Genomic DNA, 27744 nt, shown 5'->3' on the forward strand with positions numbered 1-27744 from the left:
TGCGATGTGTGTAATGGGTGCGAGAGAGATAGATGGAGTATCAGTAGAAGTAGGAGTAGGAGGAGCCCATAAAGCATGCGAAACATGTGCTGACGGCATCGATGCGTTCTTAATATTCTCGTGGTTGTTGCTCTTCAACTTCCGCGCTGAGCTTTTGCCATACACATGTACAGACATATGTAGGTATGTGTGTATTTATGTACATATTTATGTACGTTTGTATGCTGCCGCCACAGGACATTTATCAAGCGATTTGTTGCTGTTTGCCTGAGCAACAAGTTTATTCTTGTCTATTCTTTTTTGCTGCTTTTGCTTCTGTGGCTATATTCATGGACCGCGTCTAAGCAACTCAGCCGCAACGACGCAGGTCGTCGGATAGTTGGTTTATTGACATCGCCTCTGCCTCTGTCGCTGCTTGCGTCAACGTTGGCTACACACTTTTTTTTCAAGTTCGTGAATTTTTTAGCCGTTCGTTGACTTTTGGGGTTTCTGTTTCTGTTGCTGTTGCTGATGTTGTTGTCTTTGTTTTTCTAGCGCTGTTAACGTTTTATTTATTGTGTCCAAACTAATGTCATTTAAGCGCTGTTTCTCGCTACCTCTCGCCCCTGTGCTCTCACCGGTTTGCCTTTGTCCGATTCCAGCTAAAGCCCTTCCCCCTCGCATCGTTTTCGCAACATTTTGACCAAACCGCGAGCCTTCTGAGAACTCGAAAAAAACTAAAGGGGAACACAGAAAAAGCAGCAGCAGAAAAATGAATGGAAATTAATTTATTAGCACCGAAGCAACAATACCCTTGAGGCCAGACATAATCTGTCCCTCCACAAATGGAGCTGCAAAGCGTTAGGCAGTAGAAAGAAGAAGAATCTAGTAGATATTATTTCCATTAACCAATACCTAAACATTTTTATTGTTTCTAATTAAAACAAAGACCGTCATCGACATATTGTTTTATCTTCCTACAGATAGTTCTTAAACTAGTTGCATAAACAAAACTTTATACCACACTGCGTTGCATACGATTCCTTCTGATCGTCGCAATGTCTCACTAAAAGAATATAAGCGCCTCTGCAAGGGTATATAAAAAAGCTCGAGTCGTGGCCCGCAGAAGTTCGAATTTCAACGGGTTGATTGAAATTTCCTGCTCATGGATGGCCGAACCCAGTGCAATTTAGGGCGGGGCAGGGGTTCGGAGGAATATGATGATCTTCCTCGCTTATTATGTGGCTTAATGCGAATTATGAGGTCAGTGCGGAGAGACACATTGTCTCAGCAGGGGGGTACAACAATCAAGAGGAGAGCGAGTGAGAGAAGAGTTCAATAAAGAGCCCTTATTAGCGGTAATGTAAGGGGATATGGTGGGCGTTGAAAGACGAGAACGGTCAGTATTGCCCGACCTCGGACCTGGGCATGGGCCTGGATCGTCTCTCGGATCTACGAACTACCATACATATGCGGGCCACGGGGCTAGAGTTACATTGCCTTATGCCACCAAAAACATAATAACCCCCCTCTCTCCATTATACCTTGTTCTTTTTTTTCCTCTTCGTTTTCTTCTACGTATTTGTGTGGTGTTGCTGTTGCCAACCCAAATTGAGCAATTCAACAGCGTAAGAAAAGCTGATGGAGGAACTTTTTGTTCTCGTTGATACTGTCTCCATTGCTCCATTATTACTCAAGGCTCAAATCGCTCGTGTTCCGGAACCAAACGTGTAGCTAACTGTTTATACTCGTGGTGGACTAATGCGCAGATTTGTTTGTCAGTGATGCAAGATCTTAAAAATGTTCCTCCTGTTGATACTTGTGTAGAAGCAGGCAGGGCATTACCCATTCGGTCAGCCTTGTGTCCTAGAGAGAAGCTGCACTCTGTGTTAGTTCTCTCTTTGTGGTCTCTTAAGTGCATAAGCATACTCTTTCCCACCTGGCTAAGAGCGCGGATAAAATAAAGGAGCAGACGCAACGAGTGGGAAAGCGACAGCGACAGCTGCCGCTGCTAATTTCCGGTTTCAAGTGTCACATTTTTTCCATCGTCTTTCCCAAAAATTATTGAAAGAGCCATAACAAATACGTGTGCATTGTTGCTGTTGTTGGATGGTTTATGGGTTGGGGTTGGGTTTGCCCTCCGATCATCGTTCGTCCAAGGGAAACATCTGGTGGCAGTGGCGTGGCTGTGGAAGCGCAGGGGTAGATCGGCGACAGCTGCTAAAAGGGATCGAGCCGTCCCCCTTCCTCTTCCCCTCGTGCCGTTACTTGAATTAGCTTGGTGTGTGGTAGGGGACGACAGTGTCTAGGCCGGGGGAGCGGGGCTATTGAAACGGGTTCGATTGAATTGTCTGTCAATATGGCAATAAAAATAGTTGAGGTTGAGGTCGGGGAAATTAATGCTGTGTTGTGCCCTGGCCTAGACGAGCATCCCCCCTTACCAGATACTCTCTCGCTCTCTCAGCAGTGTACATATGTACATACATATGTGTATTGAGCGGTTGGCGTAATTTTTTGTTGGCATGACGCTGACTTTTTTGCCGCCGTATCGGTATCTTTTTGCTACTTTAACCACGTCGCCGTCCGTCATGGACAGGAGGTTCATGAACCGCTGGCAAGGACAAGACTCGTCGAGCGCTGTCTCTGTCTCTTGCTCGTGCTAACTCGGTGGGGGCCAAGGGTACATCGATCACAGGGGCTACAAATGGAACGGAGTAGAGTGGAGCAGGCAGAGACAAGGCATCTCTTCTCCCTGTGCCATATTCCACTTGTTTCCTGTGCAGCCACCACTTGAACTTCTGGAAATTCTTGGAATCTGCCCTGGCCTGGCCTGTGGCTTGATGGGGAAGAAGTAGTGAGGAGCAGCGGGGATGTGGAGCCATACCAGACGCGTTTCTCCTCTGCTTCCGCTGCCTGCTGCCAATCACGGCAACCAATCGAAATTGGCAATGCTGTCCAAAGAGAGAATAAGAAATCACTGACCTTGACTTTAAGCAGAGTTTAAGGCCCTTTGTAGCTGCCAACCACACACTCACACACTTGAACATACTCAAAACCTATCGGTGTACATACATGTATACATATGTACACACATACTTACATACATATGTACGTTGAAAGAGCAGCATAATTATACAGCCAGGCGGCGTGCGCGTTTTTAGACTGGTTTATGATACGCGGCGTGTCCGGCGTTGGCTTTGACTGCGGCAGCGGCAGTGGCTATTCACGTTATTCTTAAGCTCCGCTTTGAACACCAAAACGCACATGACGCAAGCGCGCAGACTTTTACATTCTCTTCTTTCCCCCTCTCTCTCTCTCGCTCTCTCGTTGGGTCCCGCTTCCTCCTATTGCATCAGCACTAAAGTCTAAAGTTACAGCGTGTAAACTAGTCGTTTATGATCATAAAGAGTAAGTGTATTGTAAGTGTGTGTGAGTGTGTGTTTCAGTTCTCGACTGTTCTTCCTTTCTCCAGTCGAAGAGAAAGACCAAAAGAGAACAAGAAATAACAGTTCAGCTCGGCTGGTTTTGTTGTTGCTTTGTATTGTACCTGCAACTCAATTCCTGTTTATGCAAATTGTATGGACAATACAGAAATAAATGATGTTATATAATACATATACATATGAATAAATAAAAATTAATTTTAAGCTTTGACTCATTCTTGGAAAACTTTGCATTTGTGCCCAAGAAGTTTCCCGTGCCCACTGAAATTTCTTCCCTTTGCTCCCACTGTTCCCACATACACACACACACACACTCTCTCGTTTACTCCTCTCTCACTTGCATTGCTCTGGAGTGCACTGCTCCCTCGCGCAATTTATGTTCTGGCGCTGGTACGCTCTCCTTACACTAGTGTGCGTGTCTGTGTAGGAGGTTGTCAGAGGTCAGTCTCATCGCCGGCTGCGCTGCCAACGATTCCAACGCTGCCTAGCTATCTATACATACATACATACAGATGTAAATACATACATCATGTTCCGAGTGCCACTCCATTCCACTGTGAAACTAGATTTTGCCTGCCATGCCTCTCTCTCGCACTCGTTCTTTGTCTCAGCGATAACTGGTTGAGTGAGTTTTTTGGTCGCGTCGTTCCATTCCGTTTCGACGTCGCTCTGTTCCGCGTTCCACGCAGTCGCTGCTGCTGCCGCTGCCGCTGCCTCTGCTGTATCTTGTATCTTGTAAAATTATTCTTTGCTATGGCTGTCCATTCTCATTCCGTTCTTAGCACTCGCCGGAAAAGCAACGGAATTCAGTTAGCATTTAGGTATTTTGTTATATTTGAGCGAAAAAACTGAAAAGCAACGTGTGCGCTCGCGTCGTACCAACAAGCCAGCAGCCCCGTCGCGACGTTGTTTTCTCACCGTCTACCCGTGAGTGTCTGTGTGTGTGCGTGTGCAGTTGGTTCTGCGGAAAAGCATTAAAAAGTATTAAAAATAGTGGAATAAGCAATAAAATAAATATAAGTGCAACTCACAACTGCAAAAACCTCAGCCACATATGTACAGATACATATGCCCATGTACTTGTGAAAAATAAAACTGAACTGTGGTTCTCTTCCTCTCTGTGACGCTGATGCCGACGCTGACGCTGACGCCGTAGCTGGCGAGCAGAGTTCATCAACTTGTTTAGAATCGGCGGCAGCAAGCAAGCATTCGTGGTTGCATCTGTGTGCGAGTGTATCTGTGTTCTGTGACGGTGATTGTGTGTGTGCTGCCTTTTTTCCTTCTCGCCTTCTGCCATCCATTTGTCTACGAGTGTATCTTGCGGCGCATCACTTGCATTGTTGCTCCATAGCCCCGCCTTCTGCCCCCTTTGGACCCCCGCGTGTATTTTCCGCTCTCTGCTTTGTGTTTGTTCTTCGTTGTGTTGTTGTTGAAGGCAGCACTGCGTTTGTGCGCTTTTTGTTATTATTATCTCATTTCTTGTTTCGTTAAACGCCCGCCCTTCGTGTCGCGTCCGGCATCGGATGTGCCCGGTCCCACTCCCTCTCCCACCAGTGAGTGCAAAGGACAAAGAATCATTATCTGTGGGGGTGGTGTGGTGGTGGTGCAACACAACGCTTACCTTCGTGGGGCTACCTTTACCCCTCCTCCGGTTCCCCCAGGGCGATCCTATTTATTGCGACACAACTGTATAAACAATCCTCAGACACTCGACTGTTAAAGCTGTTATTGTTGTTTTTGCTGGGTCTGTGCGATGCGGAAGAACAAAACACGGGTTTATTTCTTGTTTCTGTGTGTATTTTAAACAGAAAATATTACGGCAATGTTCTTTAAAGTTAATCACTGTTGACGAGCAGCCAGACGGTCCGGTCCGACTGATCGACGTGCCAGCGACGCTCGGGGGCTCTCCTCATTAAAATACAAAACCTAAAACGTGTTTAAAATTTGCCTCTACTCGAACGTTGAACATAAACACACGGAATGGAAAAAAAAACATTGGATGTGGCTCCATGTGTCTTGTTTCACGCTCGATTTGGCTTTGACTGATTGAAAGCTGTCGCCCCCGATGGGGCTCTAGCTCTAGCTCTATAGCTCTAGGGGACCGCTTGGGCCCACGATCTGGAATCTATTGGCTAGTACGATGGGTACGATGGGTGGATATTGCACATATGTCGGGGTTCAGCGTCTTGGCTGCAATGCATTTCCTGTTCGCTCCAGAAGTGGGTCGCATGGTCGGGGTCGTTTTTCTGAACCAATTTCTTGTTTTGTGTGTGCTTCCATTGTCACGCAGTGTAGAGTCGCGTTTGCTGCACCACGTAATAGATAACGCCAGATGGAACACAAACACACTTGGTCGGGGCGAAAATAACCGAAATCGAAAATGGTACAACTCTAATTGAAAATGTTAAAGCAGATAGCAAATATTTATCGGTGGTTAACACGAGGAACGAGGCGGCAGAACACGTTCCGTTTGATTGGATGCAGTCAATAGATAACGCCAATTTGTTTGTGCTGCTGCATCTATGCTGCGATCCGGCACTGTACTTCCAGTCCCAATATTATACTCTGCTCCTCTGTGGCCAGGACACACACACAGCCACAGTCACACACTTCATCTGTCCCTGTCTCGCTCAGGCTAATGGCCTGTCAACAGCAGGGAAGGGCCGGCGAGGGAGCGGGAGAACACGAACCACAGACACTACAAAGCGCAGTAAGAAAGAAAACTGTTGTGCAGAAAGAGCAGTAGGAAGAGGAGGAGGAACAACAAGAACTGCAGCGACGCCGTTGACCTGCCGGGCTGCCGCAGCAGTGGGAAAGAGCAGGCGCTAGTCGTGGGAGAGCTAGCGTCGGGATCGGGAGGCTGTCTGCTAAATTGGATGCTGCTGTCTGCGTCTCTCTTTCACTCTCTTGGCTACAATAAAACTCCCTTGTGGCTGGCGTCGCAGATTTTTTTTCGCCATTGTCTTGTTCAATAAAATTTCATTCAGCAGCAGCTTGGGCAGAGCTGACGCATAGTCCCCCGCCTGTCATTTGGTACGGTAGAGGGTGGGGCGGAACGTCGCGAAATTCTGGGGAACATACATACAAAATTTGCATCGAGCAGCGGCGGGTCGTGCTGTGGCGGTGCCTTTGTCCCAACCTGGGGATTGGATTGGATCGGGACTGCGATTGGGACGAATATTTTATCTTCTAGAAGAAGTGCTGCTCCTGTGTGTGTATTTATTTGTTGTGTGTGTGTGTGTGTGTGTGTGCATCAGGTAAATTTAGTTTGCTTTGTTCTGTTTTATGGCCTGCTCATTCTTCCTCGCTCCGTGCCTGAGTATAGTTGTATCTTTGCACTTGTATGTATGTATGTATGTGTGTGACATGCTCTTTGGTGCTGTTGTTCTTGTTGTTGGGCACGCGGTACCATTGAACTCTGCTGCAGTCGCAGTTTCCGTCGCAACCCCAAAAGGCAGCGGGGAATGAATGGAAGTGGAACAGAGCTTTGTTTATTTTGAGTTTGTTTGTGGGGGAGAGGAGTTCTGCAGAACCAGAACTGCTCACTTTCCCCCCTCCTCCCTCGGCGTCCTATGGCTTGAACTTGTCTCTCTGTCTCTTTCTCTGGGCCCCCCCTACTTCCGTCGGGAACATAACGATCTCCATCGACGTGTCCAACAGGAGGGCCCTCGCTGCTGGCAACAGCCACTCTCCTGAGCCATGAAATTCATAATCGTGTAAAATTGTTTTGCTGCGCCGTTTGTTCCACTTCCCACTTCCCAGTTCTCTCTTTCTTCTTTCTTTATCATGGGATAATGGCGGGGGAGGGAGAGGCAGATTGCAGTGCACCGTCTGATTATTAGCTCCTCTTCTCTCTATTTTTAAACACTTACAAGCCGTCTGGAATTTGTACATTTCATTGGTACCCCCTCCTCCCCTTCTTCGCCTCCTCACCACTAACACTCGCCTCAGCGATCCACTTCAGAGAAAACATATGGCGGAGATATTGAGATCCGGGCGCTTCTTCTGATGGCCCGAAATGATATTTATCTTGTCATGATATACAATCGGACTGACAGTTCGACAGTTTGGCCTGCGCCCCTCTTCGCAGCGGAGCATGGGCAGTGCCCCAATCAGAAATGTGCTAATCTAATCGATAGACAATGCGCGCCTACTATCAACCTCGGCCAGCAACCCGAACCAAACGCCGTACCCCCGCCTACCTTCGTTTGGTTTTATTGGATATGCCGGTGACGTTTTAGCGCTATTCTTGTGTATATTAACTAATTTGTTGAAATTATCACCAGCGCCCAAAGTTTATTTATGAGTCACTTCTTGGTGTAGGCTCCAGGTGTGACCAGAACTTGAGATAGAGCTGAGGTTCCCTCAGTTTGCAATAACAGGCAGCGCCGCAAAATAGGTAGAGCCAGAAAACCAGGACCAAACCCCTATTTATTTCCATGTAATCTTCTGCAGCCAGTTGGCAATTTGGACCAGACCAAACTATACTTAGAGGATCTCGATTTTCATGCATTTAAAGTCCACATTTACATAAATCTGTAAGAAATACAATCTATTAGGCACGATTTTAGGCTGGTTCTGGTAGTGGGCCTATTACTTTGGTCATTGATGTGTGCATGTAACATACATACATATGTACATATGTACATAAATCGTTTGTGTCTGTCGTCTGGCTATTTCTCGCCATCGGAGGGCATACAGAAATTTGCACCGTTATGCTGCCGTGCAACAGCACTGCTGGCGACGGCAGCATAAGCGCTTCCTGCTGCTCGAAAGTTCTGCGGCAACATAGAGCAGACATGCCGCCAGCCACCCACAGCCCACTGCCCACATCTAGTGAGTCAGAGCGGGAGAGAAAGGGAGCTGTAGACGCTTTGTTGCTATTGCTTTCGCTTGCTTATTGCGGTCGTTGCCCAAATTGGGAAAAAAACATGCGCAGGCAGCGACAGAAAAGCGACGCGGGCTCTGAGAACTCTTCCTGCTTGCTATCTCTCTCGTGCTCTCTCTCTTTGCTGCCTTATCTCTTCTCTCTTTAGCGCTGTCTCTCGGAGCACGCAACCTGTAGCACTCGCAAAATTTCTGCCATGGAAAATTGTTGCTCTTGAGGGGGAGGTTTTTCGAGAATTTTTCGGGTGGGTGGTCTAGTCTGGTCTGGAAGCCGCCATATTGTTTTAGGGGTTGCTAAACAACAACAGCAACAACTATGCGCGCCAGGGGATGCAGTTTGTTCATGTTGTAGCTGCTTCTATGGTGCTGTGCTCTGCTTTTTCTGGACCTGGACCGGACCGGCATTCAACAGTTCGGCACGAGAGTTCATTCTCTCGCGCGCTCAGGTCTGTCGCTCTCCTCTTTGCTGGCTCTCTCGCACCTTGTTGCCGCGTATGCATGTGAATAGCAGACCATTGTGTGTGTGGTGTATTGATTTTTCGCCTGTTCTGTCTCAGTAATTGTGGGCATTTTGCCGTTAATTTGCAAACCGGGACCGGAGCTCTGACGTAGGCAGCCAGGTGGAATGCAGAGTTGCATTTCTGCATTTTTGTCTGGTCCCCAGGCACAGGACATGGTCTCGCTCATTCTGCAGGCGGCGATATCGAAGTTGAGTCGCAGTCGCAGTCGACTGAGCTGCTGCTGCTGCCGCTGCGGCTTGGGAGCTTTACCCGGGTCGCTGCATTATGCGCAAAGTTAGTTTTGCAGGGAACTGAACTGCCATTCGCGTCACGTCGCGCGGGGACAGTACATGTATTCTCTGGCAGTACCCTAGCCCAGACACGCACGTCATAGTCCCCTGAGTTAGTTCAAATAGCCAAGCATCATAATAGTGACTAAGATGAACCTTTAACGAAAATAAATATTTTTAAATTACAATTATTTTGTTTTTCCATTGCAGCATCTTGTGCGCGCGCCGCCATTAACTGACAGTACCCAAAAGTATGCTACACAAATCTGTTTCAGCGTGTCCCCGCAAGCAAAAGCAAAAACAAAAGCAAAAGCAACACAACCACAACTACAACTACAGCCACAGCCACAGCAAGCAGAGAGCAATCAGATTAGTGACTGCAGAGAGCAACAACTAGAGAGAAGAACAGAAGAACAACAACCACAAGCTGAGCAACGGAAGAACGAAAGCGGATATTAGAACATAGAATTTTCAACAAGATATACAAAAACAAAACAGTAAAGGTGAGTCGTCGCCCTGTCCCTCTCTCGCGTGAGTTGGAGTTGTATGCCGGATGTATGTGTATGTGTGTGTGTGTGTGCATGATAAATGTACTCCAGTCTAGACAGTTGCACAGCTCCTCTGCCCTCTCGCCTCTCCCAGTCAGCAACCCCCCTCAAACCGAATTCTTTTCGCTCACCTTCCGCTCCCCCGCGCATTTTTCGGGGTTGATTTCGTTGCGTTCTCTTTGCTTTCCCTCCCCTTCGCGATTGCCTCTTATGTTGATTTCCTTGTTGACGGAAGTTCGGAGCTGAAACTCCGAGAAGTTTCTTTTTGTTTACTCTTTGGCGAGGGGGTGGGTGGCTCTCTGCCCAGTCCTGTTTTGGTCCTGTAAAGTTCTGTCCAAGGCAACGAGCGAACCGCCAAGGGAGTGAATTGAATGTGAATGAGGGGTGCGGTGCGGTGCTGTCTGGTTGTGCGTGCGTTTATTGCATTTTGTTGTTGGGGGGAGGTGGCGGGAGTCGATGGCTGGGGAACCCTATGAGTGCGGCTGCTTTCATCCCGGGTACAGCTTCGCTTTGCTTCCGTCTGCTTCCTTCAATAATTTTAATGGTGTTTCCAATTGGCGGGGCGTGTTTCCAGTTACCAGAGTGGGGGGCGATAGTTGGCGAGTCGGGAGGCTGGTACGGTACGGACCCTTTTGGTTGTTTTCGAAGATGCCACAGTTACGTGGGGGGAGACAATTACTGTCAAATTATGGAGACAAAGAGGGTCCGGGGGGGATTCAGGGGGAAAGGGATGACTCATGGTCACTCAACTCTGCGCTTCGGTGTGTGAGAAGAGGGAGGGAGGTGGGATCAGTCCCAGGGAGGCGCTGTCTGGAGTCTAGACTGTGGGCAGGTTAGACAGGGACTGTTGTCCAATTAATTATTTATTCATGTTCTCAATTTCTCTCTCTCTCTGTCTCTTCCACTCTTCGCCACAGCTGTTACTCCTAACGGTCAACGAAGCCAACGCAGGCCATTACACAAAGATGGCGTCCTCGCCGACACCATCTCTGGACTCGATGCGGGGCGGTGCGAACTCGATTGAGTCGTACGAGCACGCCGGCTACCTATCAGACTCCCCGCTCACCCTGAGCGGCTCATCGCCACCGGCAAGCGACTCGGCGATCTGCAGCGACGAGTACACCAGCGTCGGCAGCAGCAGTGTCGGCGTCAAGGCACGATCGGACGTGACCGTCATCAATGGCCACCACCCTATATCGGCCTCCGTCTCGTCCAGCTCTTCGGCCAGCTCGTCCTCCTGCTCGTCCTCATCCTCGTCGAGCTCCTCGTCGTCGTCCTCATCCAGCTCATCGACCAGCGGCCTGAGCGGGTGCGGCAGCACTAGCAGCAGCGTCATCAGCGCCAGCAATGTGTCCTCGAACGGACCCGGCGTCATTGGCAGCAATCTTCAAAGCTCCGCCAGCGGCAGCACCTCGGGCATCAGTAGCCTGGTCGTGGGCGCGGGCAAGGGGAGCTCCAGCACTGGCAGCGCCTCCTCCAACACATCCAACGGGAGCAGCAACGGCAGCGTCAACAACAACGGCAGCTCCCCGCCCCGGTGCACCGCCTGCAAGAGCAAGTGCAGCGACGCGGTGGCCAAATGCTTTGACTGCCAGAGCTACCTGTGCGCCAACTGCGTGACGGCCCACGAGTTCATGCACTGCTTCAACGGCCACAACGTGTGCCTCATCAAGGGGTTCGACGCGACCGCCTCGAACCTGCCGCTGGCGGTGAGCCCGCCCAGCAACAACCCGGCCTCCAATGACTTCAAGTACGCCAGCTCCCTGACCATGATGCTGCAACAGCAGCAGCAGCTTGACACCCAGCAGCAGCAGCAGCAACAGCAACAACAGCAACAACAACAGCAACAACAGCAGCAGCTTCTGCCCACCCAGCCCATGTCGCAGCTCTCGAAGATCGTGCTTGCCGCCGCCGCCCAGGCCAGCTCCCAGGAGCAGCAGCAGCAGCAGCAGCATCAACACCAGCAACAGCAACAGGAGAGCCTCTACAGCTCAGTTCACCAGCAGCGACAACTCTTTTGCCCACGCCACAAGCAGGAGCTGCTTAAGTTCAGCTGTCGCACCTGCTGCATTCTGGTGTGCAAGGAGTGCATCGTGCTGGAGCACTCGACTGGCCTGCACGAGCTGGAGAACGTCCAGTCACCAGCCCTGGCCACGGCGGCTGCCACTGCAGCTTCCGCGGCAAACGAGACGGCCCTGCAGACCCTCCTGGCGGACATGCGCGGAAAGATCGGTGAGATCGTGGGCATAGCCGGCAATTCCGACCAGAATCTGACCAAGGTCAAGCTCCAGTACCAGAAGGCGCACAACGAGTTGAACGAGACGCACCAGTTCTTCGCCTCCATGCTGGACGAGCGCAAGACGGAGCTGCTGAAGGAGCTCGAGTCCCTCTACTCGGCCAAGATAAACAGCAACAGCGCATGGCTGCAGCGCTCACGGGATCTGATCGACAAGGGCCTGTCCACATGCGAAGCGGTGGAGCGCTCGCCCGCTCCGCCCTCCGCTTTGTTGGCGGAGGCCCTTCTGCTGCGCAAGTCCCTGGAGCAGCAGCTGCAGACCGCCATCCAGGACATGCAGCTGCCCTTCGAGATGGAGTTTATGTCCAACTACCAGTCGATCCAGGCCGGAGTACGCAACACCTTTGGCTATATCCGGGCCAGCAGCTCTGATGGCGGCCATGGCGCCCTCAGCCAGACCAGCAGCGGCCACGGCAAGCAGCCGCCCATCGCTCGGCCCACGCAGAGCGCCAGCAATAGCAGCGCCAGTAGCGCTGGAAGCCACAGCCACCATCATTCGGGCGGTCAGTCGGGCGCCCACCAGCATCACCACCATCAACAGCTGCACCAGGCGCAGCAGCACCAGCTGCAGACCCAATCCACTCTCCATGGCCTGGGGTTGGGCCTGAGCGGTGGCCTGCTCGAGAGCAGTTCCGTCGGAGGGGGGGCGTACACGAATGGCAGCAGCCTGCTGCTGAGCGGCCGCGACCGCAGCGCCCTGGCCGTGGAGCAGCACTTTGGCGAGCTTCTGCCCAAGCGGGGCGGCTACAGCGGCAGCAGCGGCTCTGGATCGGGAGCAGGCACCGTGGCCCACTACAATCCATACGAGAAGTGGAGCAACGGGGGCAGCGACAACCTCTTCTCATCGGTTGGGGGTGGAAGCGGCGCCAGCTCTGCCGTGGTGGACGCGTTTGCCAGCCAGCTGTCCAGTCTCTCGTCTGGCAACGGGGGCGTGGTAGGAGGCGGCAGCGCCGTGAGCTCAGAGTCCCTGCTGGACCTGACCAACAAGCTGCTCTCGGCCACCATATACCCGCCCAAGTCGCAGATCAAGCGCCAGAAGATGATCTACCACTGCAAGTTCGGAGAGTTTGGGGTGATGGAGGGCCAGTTTACGGAGCCGAGCGGCGTGGCGGTGAACGCGCAGAACGACATCATTGTGGCGGACACGAACAACCACCGCATCCAGATCTTCGACAAGGAGGGCCGCTTCAAGTTCCAGTTCGGGGAGTGCGGCAAGCGGGACTCGCAGCTGCTGTATCCCAACCGCGTGGCCGTCGTCCGCAACTCGGGCGACATCATCGTGACGGAGCGGTCGCCGACGCACCAGATCCAGATCTACAACCAGTACGGACAATTCGTGCGCAAGTTCGGGGCTACGATCCTGCAGCATCCGCGCGGCGTTACGGTGGACAACAAGGGGCGGATCATAGTAGTGGAGTGCAAGGTGATGCGCGTGATCATCTTCGATCAGAACGGCAACGTGCTGCACAAGTTTGGGTGCTCAAAGCACCTGGAGTTCCCCAACGGCGTCGTGGTGAACGACAAACAGGAGATCTTCATCAGCGACAACCGGGCGCACTGCGTCAAGGTGTTCAACTACGAGGGCCAGTACCTGCGCCAGATTGGCGGCGAGGGTATCACCAACTACCCCATCGGCGTGGGCATCAACTCGAACGGCGAGATCCTCATCGCGGACAACCACAACAACTTCAACCTGACCATCTTCACGCAGGACGGCCAGCTGATCTCGGCCCTCGAGTCGAAGGTGAAGCACGCCCAGTGCTTTGACGTGGCGCTCATGGACGACGGCAGCGTGGTGCTGGCCAGCAAGGACTACCGCCTCTACATCTACCGCTACGTGCAGCTGGCGCCCGTGGGTATGTAAACACGCTCGACATCCACAACCACAGCCGCAGCCACGTGCGGAAGGACCTGTGCCTGTGCGTCTCTCTCTCACTCACACACTCTCTCAGTAGTCTGACTTGCGCGGTCACTCTCCCACCACTCTCTTACCTGTCACCTGTCTCCTGTCTTCTTCTGATCTTTCCTATGTCCCATCCATGTCCCATGTCTCTCTCTATCTCTCTCTCTATATATATATATATATGTCTCTGTCTCTCAAATCCTAGGGTAGCGAGCAGTAGGCCCGCTCCGCTCTGTAACTCGCTCAGTATCTGTATAACACACACGCACACTGTTGGAACGATTTTTATTACCTTTTAAATTATTGTTGAATTTTGTTTTATTTTTATATACATATATATTTACACTGTTAAGCCTAGTTTTTACTTTTGTGTGTATTTGTTTATGATATGTGTATGTATTCATGTTCATGTTCAAGTTCAAGTCGGATCGTGTCCACCTACCCCTCTATATCACTATCACTATCACCCAGCTCCCTGCTCCCTGCCCCCCGCTCCCTGCTCCCTGCTCCCTGCTCCATCTCTCGCGTGCGCAAGTCCAAACAGGATAAAAACGAAAGAAAAAAAAACAACAAAAAAAAACAAGAGTAAACCACAAAATAAGAATTTTTATATGCATAATAATACCAGAAGAAGTCCCTCCACTTTCTCATGTTCGTTGCAAACTATGGAAGAAGCAAGAGAAAACATAGATTACAAAAATAAAACAAAAAACTAAAAAATAATAAACTATAAATAACGATTAGCTGCTTATAACGACGATCGATAGTCGAAGAAGGGTCGAGTCGAGGAAAAGGTGGCTGCGCATCGAGCGTAATTATTTGATAACCGATTGTAATTCTAGATGTATCACTACTGCGCAGCTTGTTTGTTATTATTATTCTTTGATTGCATAAAAATTTGATACATATATATATTATACAACTGTTTTTATGTTTATAAATTATTTTTTGATTATACTATCTATTGATTACTGATTATTTATACAAACCTATTGCTTAAGAAATGTTTGCTACCTTTATATGAAAACCACACCCACACCCACGCCCGATTCCCAACCCGAACCAAAACTGAGCCCAAACCGCGACACAACAGAATTCATTTTTATACTCGACTAGCTTTACGTTTTATGTTTTACGTTTTATGTTTTTTATTCCATTGTTTTACTATACCACACCACACAAAAAAGTATCTTTAACAAAATAATAACAAAGCCAAACCAATCTTTGCCGTTTCATAATTTACAAGTCCACACACAACTGACACAAAATCAGCATAAATCGTGCTCATAATTGTTGATCCTTTATTTATGAGTACATATGTATATCCCTTACGAGTATTTATGAGTAACCCTGCTTATTTCCAGCTGCAATTTGCGTAATTTCGAATTTGTTGTTCAATTAAACCGCAGATAGTGGCAGTTTCGATGCAATTTGAACTAATGTTCCAATTAAAAGTGTGCATAAATCAATTTTAAAGTAACAAATACATTTAACTGAAAGTTGGCAATCAGCACAGAAGACTTAACATTTATAACTACTATAATTATACAACTAGATATATAATAGATATGTGTCCCTATACATATATACTAGTACGAGTATGACGGAAACACTTGAAGAGTGAAACAAAAAAAAATCTCAAATAATTTAAAAATTATTAAAGAAACATAAGGAAGAGGAGAAATGGAAAGGAAGGAAGGATAGAAAAACAGGCAGCAGCTTCGCTACGTTACGTTAGGTTCTCTTTCGAGGGCCGACAGTGCGTGCCTCCTTATGCTTGTGGCGCGCACTGTATCCATTTAAGGCATTTACTTTGCTAACTAAAGTGTTCTCTAAGTGTTAGTTAAATAATAATTAATAATTAGACGAGCAGGGGGGGGAATATGTAAGGAACCGAACCTTTTGAGACTACAAACGCAACATTAACAGGAACAGCATTTAAAAAATGTTTATTTTGTAATTCTTAAAGTATTTAATCTCTTTTTTTGTTGGTTTTGCTTGGAGCCCCTGTAACCCAGCAGCCTCATCAGCCCCAACAGCCCCCGCCCCCCATGACCACCCGACACACATACACACACACACACACACGCACATAAGCAGGTATTAGACTTCTTGAATATAATTATTATACATACCTATGTATTACTTATTTAAATATGCTAGCGCTTTCGTTGTTTGTTTTGGAAAAACGCTTTTCTTAGTGTATTTTTTTTGGGTTTTCTATGATTATTTTTGTGTGTATTTATTAAGTGAGATTATTATATATACGAGCATATATTTTGTAGTTTTCTCTTGTAACGACGAACGATGTCATTATGTATTGTATGTAGCTGTAACGACGACGACGATGCAATGATGCAACGGAGGGGGAAATGAAAGTATTGTACATTTTCTGTGTGAGAAAACTTTTTACTTGACAACCAAAAAACAAAACCACAAAAAAAAACTAAAAACTGTTGAAATTTTTTTATATAAAAATTGTTAAAAGAAAACAAATGAAAAACTGCTAATTGATGGTATTTATTATGGCCTAATAGGCATATAATATACCAATACCATACCTACATAACTGATAATGTAGTTACTGTATATGCGAATGCAAACTATTTAAATGTATTTATTAGCATTTTGGATGGCATAGACCGATTCCGGCGAGGACTTTTATTTGTATTTTGTGCTTGCGTAAACTTGTTTTTATGTTTATCAACTATTATTATCATTATTATTAGGTTTTTAAATGTTATGAAACGACCACACACCCACACCAACACACACCACACACAGACACACCAACACACACACACACAAATGGAAATGCAAATAAAAATTATAGTATTTATACTATAAATTATAGTATTTAAAACAAAAAACTAAACAATAACCAGACAGACCCTCTGCTCCACAAATTGTTGTAAACTGTTGTCTACACGAAGCACACACACACACACAATCCAACAAATGCCACAAACAAAATAAAAACAAAAACCAAGAAACATTAAAGATTTTGATATATATTCTGATAAAAAAAACCCTAACTTGTTTGCTTTATTTATTTAGTAGTTTTATTTGATTTGATTTATTTTTTATTTGATTTTTATAGTTTGAACAGTTGCGACGTTTTGTACACCCCTGATGACCACCCTGAGACCCTCTCTCTCTCTGCTCTCCCTCTCCTGACATCCCCCTGTGTCTGTAGTAGTGGTATAAAATATATATAAACCTCATATGGTTATATGCAGTGATGGAAAAAATAATAGAAACGGCAATTTCCATTCTGAACCGAAAATTAACAACAACAAAAACGGGATCCTCAGGAATAGGTATTTCATATCTTCTTTTGTCTTTTGGCGATAATATATTGCCTCTATAATTCGATTTTAGCCGTTTTATCACAATATAAGAACAAAATTTGAATGCGTTTCTATTATTTTTTCCAAGACAAAAACGTGATCTTTCTACAAATTAGTGTACCAAGCTCATAATTTTTACGAAAGGAGCCCAAAAGAGAATCCAAATCCAAATCCTGAAACAAAGCACAGTTGTTTTTATTCAAACAATTTGCTCCAAAAATGAAATATTTGGTTTCAAATTTGAATGCACATGCCGTTTCTATTATTTTTTCCATCACTGTATATACTTATATATATATATATATATATATGATGAATGTATGTTGATAAACATTTGATGAATTGAGAATCTAATAGACTGTGCAACAACAAAAACATAAAGAAAGCCGAAATAATTTTTTTAAATATATATGTTTCTCTATATGCGAAAATTGGTCAAAAAGAAGTCAAACACACACGCGACCCAAAGGACACCATAAGGAATCATATTTATGTACATATATATGTATATGTATAAGCTAGATCGTATAACTATAGCACAGTGAGCTATCAAAACTAACTACATATAGGACAGTACTCGTGTATGCATTTTTATTTCTGATAATTCGAATCGATAAACGTTTTATACCGCCAACTAACTGTGCTCTCCCCTAGATATACATAAATACATACATATACACGAATATATATAGTCGCCAAACTGTAGTGTCAGAGTGGTTGAACTCTCCTACAACTCTGGCGCTGACTTTGTCGCATGCGAATATCTCTACATACATACATACGTACATACATATGTATAAACCGATTTATATATGTTAACATTACCTATATAGTATATGTAGCTGGCCATTTTGCGTGTGTGGCCATTTGTGATTAGTTTTTTGGGGAAAGGTCTCGTTTCTCCCTCCCAAAAACAGGAGAAGAAAATAACAGAAAGGGAAATCGAAAGAAAAGTAACACCACCAGTAGGAAATGAAGGCAACAGGTCCGTTCTAGGAAGCGATCCTTAAGGAATATTTTCATTAGAGCTAAGTGTAAGTGTTGTTTAATGAATGGCAAAGGCAATGGCAAATGCAGTGCATGCTAGTGTTGTATATCACTCATATATACACGTACCTATGTATGTGCGAGAAAATATGTACTACTATTACGACTATTATTTTTTGTGATTGTTAGGAGCTCTATATGAATGTTGAATGGAATCGAAGCAAAATCGAAATCAAGCGAGATCGGTCCCCCCTAAGAACTGGGCTCTCTGTCTTTTTTCGAGCGGGTCAAGAGACTGCCAGGCACAAGTTACGTGGAAAAAAAACCTAGGGGATAGGTTATACTTACATATACTATGCAAGTAGGTGTATCCGTACATATGTATATGTTTGTATGTCATATCTAAACCAGAAAACCAAAAATCATTTTAATTGTAGTTTATATTTTTGATAAATGTTATTAAGGAAAGGAAACAAAACGTAAATCAAAGGCATTCGTCGGCGTTGTTGAGCATGTTTGTATGGAATTTAAATTTTGTAAAAATTCAAGGGGATCGATATTGACAGACGTCAAACCAGCAGCGAACTAATAAAAAACTAAAACCAAAAGTAAATTAAAATTCAAACTGGCTTCGTAGAAGTGTTTTTAAGTATTATTAGACTATGCATAAAGGAACCACTCGAGAAATGCTTAAACACTATGTAGTATTTAACTGAATAACCAAATGATTATGCGTGTCTATGCTTGGGGCAGCCACGAATGCAAAACGAATCCGAATCGCTCGACCTTGCGGCAGCCCCAACAGTTTTCTGCAAGTAGAATTTTAATTCTTATAGTCCGTCAAAGTGTTTTAACAGAATATAAGTATACATACATATATACAGATAAATATACATATGTACATCAAGAAAGTATTTATATAAATTTATGTATGTTCAATATGCATGCTTGAGTAGTGTCTGTTTGTATGTATGTCATTTGTGCGAATCGTAATATTGTAAAATTGTAGAAAGGATTGTTCTTTCCCCTCTTATAATTTTCCCTTTGTCAATGGGAGCAAGGAATCAATCAATCAGATTGGAAAAAGTTCAGCAGTCTATTCCCTTCTTCTGGCGAGTTTTTTCCCCCACATTCGACTAGTAATCCCAACCACAACATAAACATTATTGATAAACACTAAAAACCAAACAAATAATTGACTATGACTGATTTTATACACGAATTGAAAACATTTACACAACAAATTATACACATATACATGCATATACATATATATTTATAATGTTGCTACTATATAACGAATCAAGTTGAAGTTGATGCCCGCAAACGCGGCCCTCTCCATCTGTAATACATTTACACTCTAGTAGGCTACATCTGCTACATACATATGTAAGCCGTAAGTTATGAACCGTATATATAAATCATATATATCTACAAATATATACGAATATATTTATGTGTGTATTTAAAGGCAAAAAAACCAAATTTAGTAGAAAACTTACCATTTTTCAACACTAGAAAACAACAAAATCTTAGACTGCTTCGAAAACGTAAACGTGAAACTAAAAACATAAAACAAAAAAAAAAACTTGAAAAAAACTAAAAAAAAAACTCTTATGTGAAATAAAATGAATATGAGACTCGTTTAGGGAATTTTTCTGAACAGACTTTTCCGTTTCCGCTTTTCCATACTGCACTTGTTTAAACTGAGGAACGAAGACTCAACTGATTTTAGATGAAAACTGATCTTTCACTTTCTCAAAACAAACTCAACTGAATAAAAACCCTAGAACTCTAAACGCGCAAGACATCCACAACTACAAATATAAATATATATAAATATTTTCGCTAATTTTTCTAGCTGCAAAATACAATATTTATATACATAATATACATATACATATATAACCGATAAAAATAGTGCGTATACAAAACACAAGGCATATTAACTGTTTGTTGTTAGCTGCTTAATCTTCCTATTGAAGACTAAAAAAAAACCAAAAAAAAATTATTAAACAATTCATATCCCAAGCTTTTTTGTAATTTTTAAAGCAAAGCAACGCATTTCAAAAATAATAAAAAATTGTTAGGAATTTAAGGTAAAAGTTAATGAAAATTTAAATGAGAACCAAATGGGCAATGGAAAATGCAATAACTAAATGAGGGAATTCTAATTATGGAACAACTATTATCTTTATTTTTTTGATTGCATTGATTTGTATTTTTAAGGTGGAACACAGGAATCCCAAAGAGAGTGTGCGTAGAATTGAATTTACACTTCCAGTTGCTTGGTATAATTTCTTTTTGTTGTTACCCATTGATTTTAATTTTTGTACCCCCTTTTTTTTGCAGTGCTGCACAGCAAAAACCACGACAGCATCAGCACCCAAAGCTTGGCAGACAGAATACAGCATTTCATTTGAATAGAGGAGATAGCACTCTATCTAATCTCTGTATATTATTAACAAACATTCCCCATTCACTTCTGCTATGTTAAATTTGTTGTTTGAGAAAGGAAGATCTATATACATATGTAATGAAGGATGGATGACATATGCTCCTACTCGCATATACTCTTATGAATGTGCATTGGACAGTTTTCGTTATGCAATTAATTTAAATCAATTTCGGGACTCAAAAAAGTATATAAATATGCATACATACACACTGGTATATGTATGTATGTATTTCCAATTAGTGTAAATGAGTCTCTACGGTCGAACCGCACACAAGAAACACACACACTCACACACAGATACACACGTAGACAGAAAAGGAGGAAAACAAGACGATTGAGATACACATACATACATACGATGCATAAATGTTAGCTCATCTAATCATAATCATACATACGCATTCGATATAGATTCTAGTGTTTACATAGCTACATATATAGTGCAACTACGCCGATCATGGAACCATCATCTAGTCATCATGCATACACATATACATACATACATATATATATATATGTATTTTTATAATTATTAATATTAATCAATAAGTGGAAAAGAAACCTAAACCAAATAAGAACGAGAACAGAACACCAATCTAATGTTAAATGTCGTTACAATTAAGTTTTCTTTATAGCTGACCTTTATATATTTTTTGACTAAGAACTAATTTTTATACGTACAATATATGTATTCCCTTTAAACGCAATTTGAATTTAAATTTGAAAGTCTCTGCTAAAGCCAAGTTGAATTTGAAAGTGTAACTAAAAAAAACGAGAGTATACAGGGTGTTGCTTAAATTGCTTTTACATACATATATACCATACACATAGACATACTTAAACACATATTATTAATGGAAAAACCAAAAGCAAACTTTTTATACGCTGAACAATATGTTTTCCCTGTGGTTAATTGTTTTCACAAATCGTTCCGTTGAAACTCTTATATTTCGCTCAAATTTTGTTTTAAACTTAGGAGATACAAACGAAACAAAAAAAAAAAAACATGTTAAAGCAAAGGACAAGAATGTGGAAAATATGGACTGACATGCAAATAATGTATATCATTGAGGGTTGGCATTTTTAATCATATATGCATAATTATATATATTATATAGAGACTTTGTCAGGCGCCATTCTCAGCTGTTTCGAAAGAGGAAATTGTTAAATTTTTGTGTTGAAAGAAATGAAAAAATATGAAAAAAACGATATACACGCCCACCAAATGCATACTATATGCAATATACTGTTTCTTATATGCATACAAACATTTAACCTCATACATACAGAATTACATAGATTTGGTTCATTTTTTTACTGACACTCAACCTTACTTACTGCCAGGATCAGCTCAGCTCATCTCCTCAAGCCCCCGCATGGTACTCACTCACCCACTCACTCACTCACTCACTCATTGAATCATTCAGTCAGTAAGTCAAGTACAGGATCCTACCAACGAACCAAGCACAGTTTAAACTTTAAAGATAACGACAACTTTCTCAAGAATATCAAACCAAAACGAAGCATTTAAATTGATCACTTTCTATTTTTCGATAACCACAAAGCTGTGTTTTTTTTGTATTCCACTAGATTTGAATTCAAAAAGAACAGAAAAAACAAAGTAAAGTGTATTGTAATCAAAATCGTAACTATATCGAATACGATTTAATTGAATGTGAACGTTATAAACTCATTAACTATTATTATTACTACGATTCCAACTGTATTGTATGCGCATTTTATATATATGTATATACATATATAAAAAAGCAAAACAAGTCAAACAAAGATTAAAACTCATTAATGTAATGTGTAAGTAAAGCAAAAAGCAACAAATAATTGCTGTAAATTATATATAAATATTTTTATACACGTGGAATAATATAATAATATCTGAAATGCTGCAACTTGCTAGAGCTAATTCTGGAAAAGACACCCTCTATGAATTTTATATATACTGAATACTGATTATGAATAGTACTCGAAATACCAACAACAGCAACAGCATCGAAAAAAACTTGCAAAATAATACGAGTATTGATAAAATAAAAAGAGAACGATGAAAAGTCTTTTAATGCTTAGGGGCCACAATTTTCGAAGTAATTAAAAAATGAGAAAAACCAAAAACCAAAAAACAAAAAAAAAACGAAACATGAAATTATTATTATATTAAAGTACGGTATTAATTAACATTTAAAAAATGTTGTGTATCAGTAATAATAAACCAACCAAGCAACAAAAACCAACAACCACAATTGTATTATTGTAAGAATTTCTATTTCCATCAAAACACAATAAAATTATTTTGTTTTTAAATAAAGCAATCGAGTTTAATTTTTCCTTAGAAGTGGGTGGTTCTATATGGCTCTACGTATACTATATTCATCTCATCCTGACCAAGAGTACACATTAGGTAATAATGGGGTGCGTTGCATAAACTACATTGACCGATAAAATTCATTTTTTGGGCAAACTAGCACAAATTGGTTAGACGACTCTTCCTTGAATGAGAAATTAAATTACCCAATGGAAGTTTCGGGAAGGCATGTGAAGCAAGTTTCCTTTTTACGGTGCTCACAATGCAATAAAAATTTTAATTTCCGGTTCCAATGCTTTTCCTACCGTTTCATATGGCGGCGAACAAACGGTCGGATTTTTGTACCTGTTTTGGCATTTTATTTTTATTTTTCCGACTGTTGAGCTTGTCCAGAATTTTAATCCAGAATATCCATTGTTTTAATTGAATCCATTTGACATATAGGCTGGAATTTAGGCATTAGGAATTATAGGAATTTAGGCTAAACAGGCTTTGGCTTTTCATTTACCAGAATGTATGTACGTATATTCTATCGAACGAGTTCAGTTGGTTGCTAAATTCGGTCTGGTCTGGTGGGTTGCTTAGCAGATTCCCAGAAATATTTTCACAGGTAAGTGTTAAAGGTTCCTTGGAGTCCTTTCTTCGCCTATATTATATTATATCCTTTATTTACAAACTGATCATATATAGGACTAAAAGCTATATTGTGAAAAACAATATTAGTGTTTTCAGAAGGGCTGGATAGTAATGAAATAGAATTATCGTTACCAAATATTTTAGGTGTTCATTTTAGTAGATTTTATATTTTCATTGGTACATCATTACATTTTATACAGATGTTTGTGGGGTTTTTATTTAGGTAGTTTTGGCTGGTTATTAGTGTGTGTCCTAGTCTTAATGTTATTATTTTTGCTTGTACATGGGAAAAACTTTGTTTTGGTTGAATTTTTTGTTTATTCATAATCTGATATATAATTGTTCTACCTGTACTCAAAAAGAGTTAAATTTGTGGTAAAAGTGGATGTGTGTAACGCAGAGAAGGAAACGTTTCCACCTCCACAAAGGAAAAAACCTGTGGCAGGCACAATTTTTAAGATACGATAAAACTAAACGCAGTATCGTGGAGAATGACCATATCTACCAGATTGCCGAATCTGAATCAGATCGAATCATAAATTTAGCCAGAATGGAGAAATAAATTTTCAGTTGGTTCCCCCGCCTTCTTCATCAAGTGACCCGCTACTCATTCTCTTTCTCGCTCGCACACTCTGCCTCGTTATGGACGCGAGAGCCCGCTGGCTGTAAAGCTGTAGAATCAAAATGGTACATGTATAATCTACATGTTAGATGTATAATATACATTGTAGATGTAGATAACAAATGTAGCAAAAAAATTTAAAATGAATTCTAAAATTCTAAAAAATCATAAGCTCAAATGTATATACTCACTGAGTACGGGTATAGGTAGAGTCGCGTCCCCAGAAGCGACTCACACGTTCCCTCTCGTTATATAAAGATTTGGTACCAATTTAATGTTAATTGTATTTGTTTGTGTTTATCTGTGAGCATATTACTTTTTAGGAACTTGTTTATGTCAGGTGCTATGGATTAATATTAGAGAACTATATGGAGCAGATTTGGCGCTAATGGCTAGCTCATTGACTTCAATATTTTTGTGAGCAGGTATCCAAATAAGTAAACGTTTTGGATGATGTTTTATTAATAGTGATATTTTGCTAGATTTTTAATAATATTGTTGTTTATATTTCTGATGGCAGTTATAGATGATCATGTGTCGAACAAATAAAAAAAAATTAAACAATTAAAAAAACAAGTTGAATTGCTTCAAATATGAGCGTATAGCGATAATTTCAGCTGAGAAAATGTATGAAAATTGTGGCAAGAATCTTTTGTTTTTTTGTTTATGGATTTGGAGCTTAAAAAATAGTTAATCACATTTATATACAAAACTTAGTTTGTAATGCTTTTTTCAGGGGTAGCGCCTTTATCTTGAGTATCTTACAGCTGGTTGTAACCATTTTTGGCATTCTGAAAAACTAATAAATGCAGCTATAAATTGGATTTAAGCATTTTGTGATTTCAGCTTACCGTCTGGTAAATATTGAGCTTTAAGACTATGATTTTATTGTACTTTTTGTTTTCAAAATTTTGATAACTCAGGAAAAGTGGAAATTAAAATATTATATCTTATGTTATTACATGTACATACATAAAGGAGAATTAATTAGACCTTGGGGTAAAGTAAAAGTATGGAGAAACGGCTCAGCTAGAATTTGTTGACCAAGCCTCCGAAAATCACAGTGAAACTTAATTGTGTGCGAATTGTATTAAAATACATCTTTATATTGATTATAGTTGGTTGTGTTATTACATACCTACCCGAGACTTGCGTGGAATAGATCTTTTGATTACACTAGTCAACATGACAATTAGGCTGTGGCCCAAAATGACTTTTTCTTATAGATTTCGGGGTTGAGCGAAGTGTGAATTATTACTTCAGCGTTTAATACCTTCAGCAAACATTTAAAGTAGAAGCAGTTTGCTTGCTCGTTGGTAGTTCTCGGTTTTAGCAAGCAGTGTACCCGCACGAATTTTCTTACAGAATAATCTTACAGAATAATTTTGTTTTATTTTTATTAAGAGGGGTCACACAATAGAGATGTTTGAATATTTCTTGTCTTTTGTCTCGTTTGCTTCTTATCGCAATTTGTTTACGACATTCCTCTATGATGGATCTTCAGTTACCATCTCATCTCTCTACTATTAGCCTGATTGACTAACCCGATCCTCGTCCCACCTCCAGAGCCGCCATGTGCTGTCCAAGTCGCTATTATCGGACCACGCCGTGCGTGCAGTGCTGCCTAATCGACTGCAGCTACTGCTGCTTCCAATCGGACTGCTGTGGTCCCTGCTGTGTGACCACCCACCCGCCTAGCTTGTGTGGCGGATGCTTTGGTCCTTGCTGCTAACTGGGATTCCTTTTTTTGGCATCCACAGTACGAGGAGAACGAAGCAGGCGAGTTGATTTAAAACAACTTTCGAGGTTGACGAGCTACCGAACATCGGATGTGAGCTCATTCCGACTTTGAGCCTGGTTGTAAGCACAACAACAAAAATTCCAATTTTCCAATAACTAACATCTTTTGGAATACTACACTATTTTGATTGTGGTAAGTGGCTAAGAGCATTCCCCTGATGGAAATCGTTTTGCTACTTAGACTTCATGGCAACTCTTTCTACCTTTCACAGAACACTTGTGCTCTTTGTCGGAACCAACAACAGCCACCTCCACCCTCCATCCTCCATCTCAGCAGCAGTTCCTGCTGTTGCTCCAGCTGATTGGGTTCGTCGATATGTGCTGCAATCCTGGTGGCTGCTGCGGCCTGCCCGCCTGCATCCAGTGCACCAACTTCTGCTTCAACTGCTGGACCGGCACGGCGAGCGTTCCCAGCTGCCGCACCGGCTACTCGCCCGGCTGTCCACTCTATCGCGGCTGCTGTGGTGGTCCACGAGGTTGTTGCTAGCAACGCTCCTCGATGTCTACGAAATTATGAAATAACATTCGCCCTCCCAAATAAAATCATCCGTGAATAAAACCCAACAAAAAGAACCCCACACGACAGTTTGACTGACCGAGTACCAGCCTATACCTATTGAGGCGTCGAGGAGCTTTAGATTGGCCAACGTCTTTGTCAGAAATGTATAGTCCCCTCTTCTGCCGCTGTATCTTTTTAGGCCTTTATAGAGGCAAAGAGGTGTTCCAGTCCCGCCTTATCGAGAGCTCTTGTTAATTCGAGTCTGGAATCAGCTCCCAAATGACCTAAAACACATTGGAAACGCAACGCAATTTAAACTTAAGCAATACACACTGTTATGGACGGCTTGGGATGAACACGATAGTGGCTAGGGTTGGAGAGCAAGTATGACAGCGACATCTGGTGCGGATCCTGAGAGTCGGGAACAGGGATGCGTGGTGGGAGGAAGAAAAAAAACGTGACCGAGAAGGTTAGGATTGAGGAAGGTTAGTTTCCGGGAGAGATCAAAGCAGGTCACATGTGCCTAGAGAAAACGAGAAGGAACGTGCGAGTCGCTTCTGGGGACGCGACTCTATTAATACCCGTACTCAGTCAGTATATATGTACATTTTTGAGCATATCATTTTTTAGAATTTTAAAATAAAAAAAAAATTTTACATTTTACACTTTTTTGCTACATCTGCTATCTACATCTACAATGTATATTATACATCTAACATGTAGATTGTACATGTTCCATTTATATTCTACATCTCCTCCGCTAGGGATTGCTCGCGCACTGAACACGGCAGAGTTTGCGAGTGAGAAAGAGATAGGTAGCGTGTCTCTGTCAGGAGGGGGCGGAAGAACCAACAGAAAATTAATTTCTTCATTCTGGCTATAATTATGATCCGATCTAATTTAGATTCGGCAATCTGGTAGATATGGTCATTCTTTACGATACTGCGTTTAGTTTTATCGTATCTTTAAAATTGTGCCTGCCACAGATTTTCGTTCTTTATGGTGGCGGAAGGGGGCGGGGCGAAATTTTGAAATACACTTGTAGCAGTGTGATATCACATGAGTCTGGAAACCAAATTTGGTTACCCTAGCCCTTATAGTCTCTGAGATCCAGGCGCTCAACAAGACGGAGAGACAGACATGGCTATATCGACTCGGCTATTGATGCTGATCAATAATATATATACTTTATGGGGTCGGAAACGTTTCCTTCTCTGCGTTACACATAT

At 42.9% G+C, this 27744-nt stretch overlaps 2 protein-coding genes and 1 long non-coding RNA gene across 6 annotated transcripts in view; 2 read left to right on the forward strand and 1 right to left on the reverse strand.

Annotated features, from left to right (window-relative positions):
• The window catches only part of LOC111074608 (brain tumor protein), a 31948-nt gene extending 8991 nt beyond the window's left edge, over positions 1 to 22957 (forward strand). Inside the window, exons 1-3 of one of the 4 annotated variants that reach the window (XM_022367458.2) lie at positions 4192 to 4403; positions 9310 to 9602; positions 10565 to 22957. In XM_022367458.2, the coding sequence (XP_022223150.2) occupies positions 10613 to 13807 (3195 nt within the window). In that variant the 5' untranslated portion in view covers positions 4192 to 4403; positions 9310 to 9602; positions 10565 to 10612 and the 3' untranslated portion in view covers positions 13808 to 22957. Of the gene's footprint in view, positions 1 to 4191; positions 4404 to 9192; positions 9212 to 9309; positions 9603 to 10564 lie in introns of those variants that run through there. The other 3 variants (XM_022367459.2, XM_022367460.2, XM_022367457.2) reach the window with 3 other exon arrangements.
• Positions 3452 to 5791, reverse strand: LOC111074615. The gene is made up of 3 exons (XR_002607827.2): positions 5241 to 5791; positions 4454 to 5168; positions 3452 to 4383 (listed from the first exon to the last, which is right to left on the reverse strand). It is a non-coding gene; the product is annotated as an uncharacterized LOC111074615 (long non-coding RNA).
• A 518-nt stretch (positions 22958 to 23475) lies between the features above and the next one.
• Positions 23476 to 26518, forward strand: LOC111074614 (small cysteine and glycine repeat-containing protein 1). The gene is made up of 3 exons (XM_041595317.1): positions 23476 to 23568; positions 25783 to 26149; positions 26229 to 26518. Exon 3 carries the CDS (start codon positions 26333 to 26335, stop codon positions 26501 to 26503), a length of 171 nt encoding a protein of 56 aa, XP_041451251.1. The 5' UTR covers positions 23476 to 23568; positions 25783 to 26149; positions 26229 to 26332; the 3' UTR covers positions 26504 to 26518.
• Positions 26519 to 27744: the final 1226 nt, after the last annotated feature.

Source organism: Drosophila obscura, unplaced genomic scaffold (assembly GCF_018151105.1).
Source record: "Drosophila obscura isolate BZ-5 IFL unplaced genomic scaffold, ASM1815110v1 contig_46, whole genome shotgun sequence".
Classification (NCBI taxonomy): Eukaryota; Metazoa; Arthropoda; class Insecta; order Diptera; family Drosophilidae; genus Drosophila; species Drosophila obscura.

Bases quoted from the DNA above. Each gene is read 5' to 3' on its own strand.
- LOC111074614 (XM_041595317.1), top strand. From the start codon at position 26,333: ATGTGCTGCAATCCTGGTGGCTGCTGCGGCCTGCCCGCCTGCATCCAG.